This window comes from Molothrus aeneus, chromosome 27 (genome assembly GCF_037042795.1).
Source record: "Molothrus aeneus isolate 106 chromosome 27, BPBGC_Maene_1.0, whole genome shotgun sequence".
In the NCBI taxonomy this organism is placed as follows: domain Eukaryota; kingdom Metazoa; phylum Chordata; class Aves; order Passeriformes; family Icteridae; genus Molothrus; species Molothrus aeneus.
This window is the reverse complement of record NC_089672.1, coordinates 538,543-551,198: the sequence shown is the minus strand read 5'-3', so window position 1 is coordinate 551,198 and position 12,656 is coordinate 538,543. Positions and strand designations below refer to the sequence as shown.

Here is a 12,656-nt window from a genome sequence, read left to right as displayed (position 1 = left end):
CCTTCTCTGTCCTTCCCGCAGTGGCTGAAGGACCCCGGGCCCCGCAATGAGAAGAGGACGCTGTTCTGTGACATGGTGTGTTTCCTGTTCATCACTCCCCTGGCGGCCATCTCGGGCTGGCTGTGTCTGCGAGGCGCCCAGGACCACCTGCAGTTCAACAGCCGCCTGGAGGCCATCGGACTCATAGCACTCACTATAGCACTTTTCACCATCTACGTCCTCTGGACACTGGTAAGTGCCAGCTGCCAGGGTCCTGCTCCAGCAGGAGCTGGGAGCACTGGCTCACACCTCATCAGTGGCACCTGCTATTTCTGCCTCCCCGTGTGAGAACACCTTGGGCTCTTCCACTTGAATGTCCATTTAGTTATCTTCATGTGCAAGCTGAGAATGGAAAATCACCTCCTGGTCATCTGCTTTCCAGACTGTGTTCCCCAAGTGTCAGAACCCAACCAGCCACAGACGTGCTGGAGCTGGGATGGGGCTGGGGCTGGGTCAGGCAGTGGCCCATCTGTGGTTCAAGAAAAAACACAAACTTAGTACCTGGGCAGTGCAGGGGACAAGTAAAATATGGAACACATTTGACACCTAAATAATTTACCACCATGTCCCTCTGTGCTTTTGCTGCTGAGAACAGACTGGCTGTGCCCAGCTGGGGTGCAGACTGGCCTTGGGGGTCTCTGGCCACAACTAAACAAACTCCTATGCAGTATTTTTAAGGTGTGTGGAAGGAACTCTCTGGCCCTGGGGAAACCTGTGGCCTCTCTGATGCTGGGTTGTGTGGTCGGCCCCAAGTCAAGGCTTGGTAGCCGGTGTGCCCTGGCCCACTGCTGCATGGGGGCACTGGGCATTGCTGGGAACCTGCACTTGAGCCAGTCTGGGTGCTGAACTGATCCCTGCTGGGAGAGAGCTTCATGCAGATGCCTTTTCTGGATGTGCTGAATTAGGGGGCGAGGAGCTTGTATCTTGCTGAGAGATAGGGAGCTGAGAAGAGCAGGACAGCGAATGCAGGTTTGCCTGTGGCACAAGTGGAGGCTCAGTGGGGCTGCCTGGTCCCTCCCCAGGGCTGCTCTCTCTAGGGGCTGCTAGGCCAGGGACTTCCCTCTGTTTCCCATTCACTTCTTTTGTCTTGTGTTGCTGGGTGGACTTTTGGGTTTGGATCTTGATTTTGGCTCTCCTATTCCAAGCAAGCCCTTTGTGTGCTCATGCCCTGCCAATGCCCTTTTCCAACTCCTTGCAGGGAAACATCATTTTGGGAAGGGAAAAAGTGCACTTGATGCAGGAGAAATAGTGGGACCCCAAAAAGCTGGGAGTCCTGTGGGCAATAGAAATTCCCCAGTCCATTTCCTTGTTGTCTCGTTTTCCAGTTTCACAGAGTAACCCCTTCCACTGGGGCTGGACACTCCTTACAATCTCCCTCACAGACCTGGGAACCAGGGCAGGATGAGCTGGTGCTGCAGCAGCCCCTGCTCTGGGGGCGAGAGTGCCTGGGGGCAAAGCTGGAGGCACCCCTTGCATGGGAGCCATGGAGGAAAGTTTCCATGCTGCATGTTCCTGCATGAAGCTTGTTTCCGTAGAGAGCTAAGCTAAAATTGGAACCTTAAGAGGAAGTCTCCGTCTTCTCTATCTCAGGACTGGTGGGGAGGAGCTGGAAACCTGGAGGAAATGGAAAAATGTTTGTGCAGTAACAAGTCCTGACTAAAGTGGCTCTAATTCTGCTGTGTTTCACATTTCCTTGAGCGGGGGAGGACATTAGGTGAAGCCCCTTTATTTATATTCAGCTCATTGAACCCTGGGCTGTGCAGTCCAAGGGGACAATATGTGGGAGGGAGTTCATGGCTGTGAGGGTTGTGAGAGAGGCCATAGCCAAGGCTGCAGCTCCTTTGTGAGGAACAGGAGCCTTCTTTGAGGTTCCCATCATTAACTCCCCATTCTCTGAAAACTGGGACATGAATTTGTCAGCAAAAAGTCTTATTGCCACAATCCCTCAGCAACAGGAAGGAGGGGTGTGCACAGATCAATAAGCTCAGTTACCTCAGTGCCACAGTGGCACAGCTTCATTTCTCATAAGATGTCTCGTAAACCCATCCAGAAGTAACAGGTTTACTGAGTTTTCTGTGTCAGATGCACTTCCTGGTACATCCCAGTTGCCAGCTAAATGCTTCCGTAAGAAGGCCTGGTTTAGATCAGTGGCTGACTGCATTCGGTATTTCAGCCAAGCTCAAAGCTCCCCTCTCAGGGCTGCTCTGAAACTGCAGGGCCATCTCGGGCCTTGCTGGGCTGCTCTGGGTGCCTCCAGCCTTTGCATCCTCCCCGTCTCCCTCCGGGTAGACAAGTCTGCCAGGCCACGGTGTTGACAGGAAAAAATGAGCCCAGCTGCTGTCCTGTTGTTGCAGACAAAGGAGGGAAGGTTTTTGTGCAGGACGAAGAAGGTCCCCTGGGGTCTGTGAGAAGGAGGAGGCTGGTTGGGTTCAGGCCTTTGTTTTGCTCACCGAAGGTGCTGCTGAAGCCTGGGGCTGGATGAAGGGGCGAGTTGCAGCTCATCCCCACCACACTGCACCAGCCTGGACCCAAACCCAGCTGAGCAAACCCCATCCCGCTCTGCTGGTGCTGCCCAGAAGGCCCCTTTGGCTGTGCCCCACTCAGCCTGGTGTCCCCAGGAAGGGATTGATTGCTTGTCAGGCTGGGGACATGGAGTGCCCCAAACCGTGCCGGGGTCAGTGCGTGTCCCTTGCTCAGGATAAAGGGTCCCAGAGGCAGAGGAGTACGGGCATTGGGCCATCCCTACGTGTGCTCTGGGGCCGGGACGGGGTTGGTGACAGCGCGGGCAGGGTTGGTGACAGCGCAGGCAGGGTTGGTGACAGTGCAGGCAGGGTTGGTGACAGCATGGGCGGGGTTGGTGACAGTGCAGGCAGGGTTGGTGACAGTGCAGGCAGGGTTGGTGACAGCATGGGCGGGGTTGGTGACAGTGCAGGCAGGGTTGGTGACAGCGCTGCTGGGGTTGTGACAGCGTGGCCGGGGTTGGTGACAGTGCAGGCGGGGTTGGTGACAGTGCAGGCAGGGTTGGTGACAGCCTGGCCGAGGTTGGTGACAGCGCAGGCAGGGTTGGTGACAGTCTGCCGGGGTTGTGACAACGTGGCTGGGGTTGGTGACAGCGCAGGCAGGGTTGGTGACAGTCTGCCGGGGTTGTGACAGCGTGGCCGGGGTTGGTGACAGCGCAGGCAGGGTTGGTGACAGCGTGGCCGGGGTTGGTGACAGCGTGGCCGGGGTTGTGACAGCGTGGCCGGGGTTGGTGACAGCGTGGCCGGGGTTGGTGACAGCGCTGCGTTCTCCCCCGCCAGGTCTCGTTCCGCTACCACTGCCAGCTGTACTCGGAGTGGCGAAGGACCAACCAGAAGGTCCGGCTGATGATCCCGGCCTCGCGGAGCCCTCACCCCGTGCCCCACTCCCTGCTCTCCGCCAAGCTCATGAAGAAGGCCGCGGATGAGACCACGGTCTGAGCCGTCCCGCAGGCGGCCACGGCGGAGGGTCGGGGCATCCTCACAGGCCCAGGGACCGTGGCAGCTGTGGGGGGACTGGAAAACAATCATCCCACCCAAAGGCACTCTGTGCTCAGCACGTGCTTTAGACCTTGGCAAAGAGACACATAATCAACATCTGTGGGGGAAATGGCCCAAAAGAGCCTGATGGCAGAAAATGCCTGTCTGCAGGGACACTTTCCTATAATGAAATACCATACATGGAAAACATCTCCCTCTCTCTCTATATATATATATCTATATATAATATTATTTTTTAATGGCCATGCATATTGTGTTACAGTCCTTTTGTGTTGATGTTCTAAAGCTTCAGGATAGAAGCTGGCAATCTGATCTCATTCAGAGGTTAAATCAATGCCTTTTCTCCAAATGAGCATATGAGGAACACTTTCCATCAACCATTCTTGAAAGTCCCCTTCTCCTTTGCACTAAATTGGTTTTGATATACTACAGCAGCCTTCCCGTTACTCTTTGGTCTCTTTTGTGGTGTTCTGTCCTTTCTAGAAAGTTAAGTGTTTTTAATAATTATTATAATCCCAGAAGGAGTAAAATGACATAATACTGAATGGAGACATTTTGTATTGTAAAGTACTGTAATTTTGAGAATTTCAAAATCAGTTTCAGAATGAGAGAATCTTTTCCGGCGCAGACATGATCTCACAAAATGCTTTCCTTGAGATCTGGCTTATCCCCAGGACTCGGATGCACTCAGCCCTCGGTCTGTCTGGCAAAGGTAGATGGAGGATCCGAGGGTGGGAAGAGATGGCTCCATACTAGCTAAACCCACCATTGCCTTTTGCTTTGCAAAAATTGAGAAAGGAGCTTTCCTGACCCCAGAAGGTGGGAGTTGGAGTCTCTGTTTGCTGATGTCCTTTTGCCAGCTTGAGGCTGGACCTCCTGTAGCATCAGTTTCACACGTACCTTAGGGGACAGGCCATGCCCTGCGGCGCTGGCAGGACGCAGGTGCTCTTGGCTGTCTCTGCGCTTTATTTGCACATTCCAGAGGAGCTGCTGGCGTTGGGTTCATCCCTGGTAGCGCTGCCTGCCTGTTGTGTCCTCTAGTGAAACCTCCCAGTTTGCTGGTCCCAGAGAAGAGGCTCTGGGTCCCTTGTCCAGTGGGGCCAGTGTTCTTCCTTCTCCTCCTCCTTTTACCTGTGTTTCCAGCACATGCAGTTCTCAAAGCCCTCTGTCTCAGAATGCCCCCTTTGCCAAGAGTCCCCCTGGTTTGGCTTTGGTCCTTGTCTCTGCCACCTCACCCTGCCAGACGTGCCTGGTGCTGAGCTCTCCTGAGCCTTCTGAGTGGCACAGGCTGTGAGGACACTGGCGGTGATGCTGCCCTGCCAGGTGCTCCAGAGGTGTGTGCAGCTGCTTTGCTGGAGCCTGAGCTCTGGCTCCGTGGTGGTGAGGGTAGAGAGCAGGCAAGAGGCAGGCTCTGAGGGGCCTGTGTCCTTGCAGTGGGTGGTGGTGGTCATGCACTATGTCCCTCTGCCCCTTTGCTGAAAGCAAGTGGGTCAGTGCAATGCTCTGTGAGATGGACATCTGTAATTTCCTGAATTCAAAGCACCATGTGCACTTCCTCCTCCTCCTCCTCCTCCTCCTCCTCTCTAGCTGCAAAGCAGGATGTGTTTCCTTGTGTGTTCCCTCAGCCCGATCTGGAAGTTTCTGGTGGCCTGAGCAGCAGGGACCAGTGTGCCATCTTGCCCTACAGGATTGCTCCAGCCCTTGGCCCTGGTGTCTGCCTGCTCTCCTCTGTCCCCTCTCCCAGGTACAGCTGGGGGATACCCTGACACATCTTGCAGCAGCCTCTTTGTGCCCTGAGGGCTGCTCTGAACTGGTCTCCCTTCCAAGCATCAGGGGCTGGTGTGACTGTGGGTGAATGTCCTCTGCTACAGCCAGGCTGCACATCTCTGCTCCCCTCTCTCGGCCACCCCCCGACTGTCCCCTCCCTTCTTCCACATAACTTGGGTGTCTGCCCTTTTCCCAGTCATGCACTCATGCAGGGATTATTACTCTGCTTCTGGTACTCATGGTGGAGAGGCTGCTGCAGCCCTCTCCAGTCACAGTCCCTTCTCCAGTCCCATCCCATTCCCACGCAGGCGCTCCCGCCCTGCACACCCCTTCCATGGCAGCAGGCTCTGTACCACTGCTCTGTGCCTTGTCCTGGGTGCCCCTTCCTTCAGCCCCTTCCCAACAACCCCCTTGTCACCAGGACATCACCAGTGAAGAGAAATGGAGGGAGGGGTTTAACCTTCCAAGCCCTGGCTGCCTCCCAGGAGCTTGGCCCCACAAGGCACTGAGTTCTGGCAGATGATGAGGGATGCTCTCTCCCATAGCATGTCCCCAGGGAAAGGACTTCATGGAGCCAGTGTTCCAGTTAAGAAACCCACCATCAATCCAAATATGCAGCTGTGGAAGCCAGAAGCCCTTGGCTGGGGCAGTGGGGGCCCGGTCCCGTGTGTGGCCGTGGCTGCACTCAGCATCCTTGGCTTTGTTGTCATTGCCAATAATTGGAGTTGTTGCATGTGCCCCCACAAGACCCAGTAGTGACTCTTTGAGTCTTGTCCTCCTTCCCAGAGATGTTCAGCTCGTGGATGTGGGCAATCGGTGTCTGACCCACCATGTTCCAGCGCATTCTGGGGAAATGGGCTGTGCAATGATGTAAATAAAAGTGAGACAAACTTTGGGCTGTTGTGTTGTTATTGGAGGGGGCCAGGGCTGCAGAGCCCTGGCTGCCTCCCTGAGAGCACCCTGCTACCTCCTGCCTGCAGCAGCTGCCCTGGCCAGCCCCCAGGGCCCCAGCAGAAGGTTTCCAAGTTGGACAAAACCCAGGGCTTTTCTCATTTCTGGGTAGTTTCTCTGTCAGTGTAGAGAAGCCTGCCTGGCATGGGCCAAGTCAAGAGTCCTTTGGCCCTGGTTGGGCCAGGGGTGTGTATGGGGCTGCATGGAGCGACCCTGATGCTGCATGATGCTACCCCACAGAGGCTTCTGTGAGCTGCCTGACCCAGGCCTGCCCACGGCCCTGAGCCCAGCCTCTCACTCCAGGGCTGTGGGAGACACTGGACACGGCTGCGAGCCCTGGTGAGGTCATGGTGGGCAGTGCCCAGCTGTGCCCGACTGTGTCTGAGCTGTGTCTGAGCTGTGCCCAAGTGTGCAAGAGCTGCAGGGCAGGAGCCTTGCTCTCTGTGCTTGCTACCAGCTGGCTCTGAGAGTCATCCAGGGCCAGCAGGGCATGGAACCTCAGGGCAGAGACTTGGGCAGCCATCATTCCCTGTTCTGTGAAGCAATGAGGAGACCCAACATCCCCTGCAGCCTTGGCCCCTGGCACTGGACCTGTGCTGCAAATTTGGTCACACCACACTTGCAGCAGGGGGTTGGAAATTGTGAAGCTGCCCATTTAAAGTGCCACTCAAAGCACTGCAACACCAATGTTGGATGCATTTCTGAGGTCCTGGACAAGGCTTGAGCCTTGGGCAAGACCTTGAATGAGTTGCTTGGCCAAGCTCTCAAATCAAGGGTTTTCTGGGTTTGTTTACATTAAAAGAAAAAAAAGGTTTAAAAAAAGAGAGTGCCGTGGTTGGCTCAGCCAGACCTTTAAAATAAAACTCTGATGCCACACAGCAATCTGGCAGGGTGGGGAGAAGACAAAGTGGCATCTGCAACAACAAGAACAGTGTAAAAGGAGCAGAAGTGCCAGAGAAAGGGCTCACCAGGAAAAAGGAAAGTTTCATGGGAAGGGCGTTCAGTCACAGTTGCTTGGCTGATGTGCCAAATCCAGGCAGGCTTTGTTTGGAGCATGTCTGACAGACCAATGCTGAGAAGAGCGTGTTTGTTGAGGTGCTTCCACTGTCCACTGCTGCAGCCTTTTTCCCTGGCAGCAGGAGGGTCCCAGGGGTCTGATCCCACCCCGCTGTGGACCAAGGGCTTCAGGAGTGCCCTGTGGCCTCTGTGTCCAGGCAGGGTTGAGGAGGCAGCAGTCACTGCTGCCATGTGCTGCTGTGCCCACGCTGGCTGTGGCACAAACCTCCTGGCCCCAATTGTCTCCCCAGAACCACTCAGAGCCCACGTGGGTCCAGCCTTGCTCAAGGACCCCAGTGTTCCTTACCCTTCTTACCCATTGTGGCTTCAACATCTCTTAACACATGAGAGCTGAATTTAAGCTCCCCTGAGTCTTTGTGGTGCAATTCTACATGAAATTGTGTATTTCTCACACAAATGCTGCAATTACGTAATTCAGCTCCCAGAGAGATGATTTTTTAAAATTTAATTTTTGGGAGACACATCAAAAAGGAAACCAGAGCAAAATATTTACTTCCTCCAGACCACAAAATTCCAGTGAAGAAGTTCCCAGACACCAATCTGTTGAAAAACCCAACTTTTCTCCAGTCTGAGGGACTTCGCTGGCTTTCAGAAAGGAATTTCTTCTTGATTGAGGTAGGTGCCCCTAAATGCACAGCACAGCTCTTTTGGGATGTTTTGCATGACAAAGGACAAAAATACAGAACTAACAATCTGCCATCTCCATAACCAACCTTCTGCTGTGGACCTCTGTCACAGTGTAACCCCAGCTGACAACTAAACACCACACAGCCACTCAGTCACACAGCACTCTCCAAGGGGGATGGGGGGAAAAAACTTTGAGGTAAAAACACTTTAATAATTGAGATAAAAGTAATATATAATAATACTAATGATAATAATAATTGTAATGAAAAAAATATAAACCCCAAGTAGAACAAGTGATGCCCAGTGTAGGTGCTCAGCACCCGCTGATCTGTGCCCAGCTTGTCTCCCAGCAGCCAGCAGCCCCTCACCAGCAGCTCCTCCAGTTTACACACTAGGGAGGATGTTTTATGGTGTGGAATATCTCCCTGGCCAGTTCGGGTCAGCTGTCCTGGCTGTGTTCCGTCCTGCCCCAGCTTCTTGTGCAACTCCTCGCTGGCAGAGCATGAGACACAGAGAAGGCCATGTAAACACCACATGACTGATGGTTGGATTGTTGCTCCCGATATTATTCTCATCCTAAATCCCAAACCCAGCACTGTGCTGGCCACTGAGAGGAAAATTAACTCTATCCCAAGCAAAACTAGGACAGTCTCAGAGGCTCCGGCCCATGGAGAGTAGGAAGTGCCTCACTGGGAGCAGAGAACCCTGGGTTTCCCCAGTCTTGATACTACCACAGTGGAAGAGGCTTAGGGCAGAGCTCTGGGGGCAGATACCCAGCACTGGCTTGACCCAGTGCTGCAACTCTGCAGCCCCTGGAGTAGAGCAGGGAGACCAATATTGTTGTCTGTGCCCAGATGCCACCACAACAATGACAACTGAAGTGGCAGTAAAGAAGGTCCAACCAGAAAAGTGTTCAGAGATGAAATCTAGGCTGGACCCAGGCAATGTCCCTCTTCACCTACATCCACCTTCTCCTCTCCTATGGACAGGATTTAGCAGGATCCTGTGAGGTGGGACCTTGAGAATGGCAGATCTGTGGCCATTCTTGTGGATTCCTGCCTCTCCTGTGGGTTTCAGACACAGCTCAGCATTGTGCTTTCCTTCCTGGGCTGCCCCTGCTGCTGCCCCTGCACTGCTACCAGTGCTCTGCTGCACAAAATGTGTTTGGTGCACATCAGGCAAGGACAGGCTCTGGATGTGTGGGGAAGATAAGTGTTATCATGAGTATCCAGCTATGTTTGGGGTTTTTTAACTTAATTGAAAAAAGCCAGAGGCACTACACCAGCACCCTTGGAGGAGCTGGACCCTGCTGTATTTTCCACGGCCTCGTACAGAGCAGCTCTGCAGTGCCCTGGCACTCAGTGAAGGTCTCTGCCATGGGACCACCAGGCACCAAGCTCCTCCCTGCACCCCGTCTCTGTGCTTCCTGTTGTCCCTGCAGTCCCAGCTGAGGGGTGGGGGGATAAAGGAGGCTCTGTTGTGGCATCCACCTCCATGACCTGCCAGGCCTCTCCTTGGGGGCCAGAGGATCCACATGAGGAGGAGCCAGCAGGATGCAGGACCCTCCCAGTTCCCAGCACCAAGACCCAAGGTGATGGAGTTTGCCTTTCCAGCCTCTCCCCTGCCCCTCATGTTCCCTCCCTGTCAGGGGCACAGCTTGAGCCACGAGTCCATCCCCACCCAGAGCCACGGGCGCAGCCTCTCCCCAGCACACGAGGCCAGGCAGAAAGCAAAGATTGGGGCTTCACTCTCAGCATCAGCAAAAGTCACCTGCTTGTCTGTGAAGTCCAGGCAGACCTGGATGGCCCTGGGGAGGCAGGTAAGGTGCAGTGGGGTCCAGTCAGGCTCACTGAAAGCATGGTACTGTCCAAACCACTGGCCCACGGCCCAGATCCCCTCCTGGGGCATAAAATTGAGGACCCCCTTCCTCCTGACAGACTCCTGGGCCACTCCCACTGCCCACCAGTCCCCTGCCTCGGCCACCTCCACCTCCCAGCAGTGTCTCCCTGCAGCAAAGGCCTGGCTGCCCAGCACACAGGGTTCCGTGTCAAACCGCTCGGGGTTGTTGGGCAGCAAGGTCCACTCGTGCCCCCGTCCCACCCCTCGCTGGTCACTGGCCAGAATGAGGAAGGGGTTGGCGGTGTCTGGATCCAGAGTCACATCAGCTGGGGACAGAGGAGGAGAAGCTGCTCAGAAAACAGGCAGCCCTGGGGCTGCATTCACCCCAGCAAGAGAAGAGACAGGGTGAGTTCCTTTTCCCTGCAGTGGGAAAACCACCCCTAGCTGGACTGTACTGGCTCCCTGCTGCCCCATCCCTGTCCCTACCCCAGGGGCCTGCACACATCCTGGACAAGGGGACCTCAGTTTCCTGGAGGAGGAGGCAGCACCTGAGTGGGTGGGTGCACACCTGCAGTGCAGCCACCTGGACCTGAGCCTGGGTGTCTCTGGTGCTGTGAGAGGAGAACAGGCAGGTCAGGGCACAAACCAGTGCCGACCACAGCAGAGGTTACCCCAAGACCCATAACCCATGGCCCCAGATTCACATCTCTTTCTATGAACAGTGGAGGGGGCCAAGGATGTCAGCTCAGGAGCCTTTGGTGCTGGAGCTGGGTCTACAGGTGAGCACCAAGAGTTCAGCTGGGAGTGTTGCAGCCACCAAGTCCCCAACCCATGAAAATCCTAGTCTGGGGACAAACCCCAGGGATTTGACCTTCAATAGTTGTCCCACAGCAGAAGCAGGATGCATTTGTCCTCAATAGAGGACAGTTCCCCCTCCTGTTCCCTTCTGGAAACTCACCTCTTCCACTCATCTCCTCCACCTCAACAATCAGGGTCTCACTTTCTACTGTCTCCATCTTGGATGCCAGCATATCCACAGTCAATCAACAGGGAGGGAGACAGGATTCACTGCTGAAAGTGGGAATTACAAGACTCGAGGACTGCCTGAAGATGATAAAGCAGAGAAGGAGTAATGGAAAGGTCACAGTATTCAGCATTTTTACACAGCCAGTAGTTACCTGCTGAGCCTGCAGGCTGACTCCAGGAAAGCAGCTTTGAGATGGGTTGAAAGGTCTTCAGTCTGCTTCCCACTCCTCTGATCCTCTCATCTGCTCATGGCTGGACTGAGCTTGCCCGGCACTTCCAGCCTGTTTGAGTGAGCAGGGCACAGTCCAGAGGGGCTGGATGGCCTGGAGAGCAGACCTGGGAGTCTGTCTGGGTACCACCCCACCAAGCTTCCCCCTCCCATCCTCTCGGCAATGACCTCCCATGCCCTGAAGCTGCCAGCCCATGTGGGACCTCATCCAACACTTGATTTGGCAATTCCTCCTGTTCCTGCAGTGCCCAGTCCTGTTTACATGACAGGGTCTGCTGCATCTCCCCTCCCTGAGCCCAGCTGCAGGTGGCTGATAAGAGCCCCCGAGTGCTGGAGGAGTCTGTATCTCCCTGTGCAGGATGCTCAGAGCCCTCTTGGGCCATGGCCCCACAGGCACCTCCAGCCCCTGGGGATGGCACCTGGGGACACCACCCGCAGAGCAGTGGCCCTGCTCTGGGTGTCCAGGCTCATTCTGGGAAAAGGAAGGGGAGGTCTGGCTCCTGCCCTGGCTGTTTGCCCAGTTCTGTCCTGCTGCATGGGTTCATGGTGGAGATGTGTGCAGGGCATGCGCCACCTCAATTGCCCAACTGGTAAATGGGGAACAGCATGTGCTGGGCTTTGCTCCCACCTGTCTGTTCTCCAGGCAGCTCCTCCTGTGTTGAGGGGTGATGGCGTTATTCCCAGGCACAGGGAACACAAGGCACAACTCTGCTGTGTCACATCACTCTGGAAGGCCCCAGCTGAGCACAAATAAAGCAGGATGCAAGGGCAGCTGCTGCCAGGTGGCTTTGCAGACACCACCTGAACCCTCTGCCTGCCTGAACCCCGGCCTGGCAGGCAGCCAAGCTCACTGACTGGTTCCACTTTACCCATGACCAGTTCCTCTTGCACTCTTTTGGCATGTCTGACACCTTGTCCTCCCCAAATCCTTTCACTCCACACGGCTTTAGTGCTCACATCCTTCCCTTGGCACGTGGAGTTGTCTGGGACACGCAGCTTTGATCCCCAGCTTTGCATACCTATGCAGGCTGGGTGCTAGGAAAACTAATTCACAAACACCAGAGGTTTATGGCCAAAAAGGAGACAGAGGAGTCCTTTCTGGCTTTATTAGAATAAAGGGAGAGGCCATGGGCCATTCCCCTGGGATCTCTTGAATTTTTGGAGGATGCAGCCTCCTTTTTATCCTAATTTCCCAGCCACATTTCCCTTCTCTCTTTCTTTCCTCATCGGTTGAGGTACTTGAGAGGTACAGACTCCCCAATACACCTGATACCAAAGATTTCCCAAAGATTTCCCTCTAATGTATAATCCTCCCTTTTAATTTTTAATTCTTACAGAATTTAGGGGTTTTTCTTCCCCATTGTTTCTTTCATCTTTCAGTGTCTAATTTCGTTTATCAGCAAACCTAAAGTTTATTTGTATAAGCAAATATCTTTTTCCATTCATCAATCAGTGCAATCCTTCCCATTGTTTCTTTTATCTCTCAGTGCTAGTTTTATTTACCAGCAGACCCACAGCTTGTTTGTAAAGACAAATCCGCTATTCCTCTCATGGGTTTCCCTGGAATTGTGATCCCATCGTTA

General features: G+C 54.4%; 2 protein-coding genes across 6 annotated transcripts in view; one reads left to right on the top strand and one right to left on the bottom strand.

The window, feature by feature from the left end:
• The window catches only part of MARCHF2 (membrane associated ring-CH-type finger 2), a 34,532-nt gene extending 28,317 nt beyond the window's left edge, over positions 1-6,215 (top strand). For all 3 annotated transcript variants that reach the window (XM_066566343.1, XM_066566344.1, XM_066566345.1), the window contains exons 4-5: positions 22-231; positions 3,339-6,215. In XM_066566343.1, the coding sequence (XP_066422440.1) occupies positions 22-231; positions 3,339-3,497 (369 nt within the window). In that variant the 3' untranslated portion in view covers positions 3,498-6,215. The remainder of the gene's footprint in view (positions 1-21; positions 232-3,338) is intronic.
• Positions 6,216-8,250: 2,035 nt separating this feature from the next.
• LOC136567064 (E3 ubiquitin-protein ligase TRIM7-like) lies at positions 8,251-11,172 on the bottom strand. Of its 3 annotated transcripts, none has more exons than XR_010785100.1 (3): positions 10,997-11,172; positions 10,777-10,889; positions 8,251-8,471 (listed from the first exon to the last, which is right to left on the bottom strand). XR_010785100.1 is itself a non-coding variant. In XM_066566526.1 (3 exons), the coding sequence occupies exons 2-3, from the start codon at positions 10,847-10,849 to the stop codon at positions 9,624-9,626; spliced, it is 594 nt and encodes a 197-aa protein (XP_066422623.1). In that variant the 5' UTR covers positions 10,850-10,922; positions 10,997-11,172. The 3 variants fall into 3 exon arrangements, 2 of the variants coding, with proteins under 2 accessions (XP_066422623.1, XP_066422624.1); XM_066566526.1 differs by lacking the exon at positions 8,251-8,471 and adding an exon at positions 9,624-10,144 and having other exon boundaries at positions 10,777-10,922; XM_066566527.1 differs by lacking the exon at positions 8,251-8,471 and adding an exon at positions 9,624-10,144.
• Positions 11,173-12,656: the final 1,484 nt, after the last annotated feature.

Excerpts from the sequence above, each read along its gene's own strand:
- LOC136567064 (XM_066566526.1), bottom strand. The coding sequence starts at position 10,849 with ATGCTGGCATCCAAGATGGAGACAGTAGAAAGTGAGACCCTGATTGTT. Across the intron at positions 10,145-10,776 it reads GGAGGAGATGAGTGGAAGAG|CTGATGTGACTCTGGATCCA; the intron begins GTGAGTTTCCAG and ends CTCTGTCCCCAG.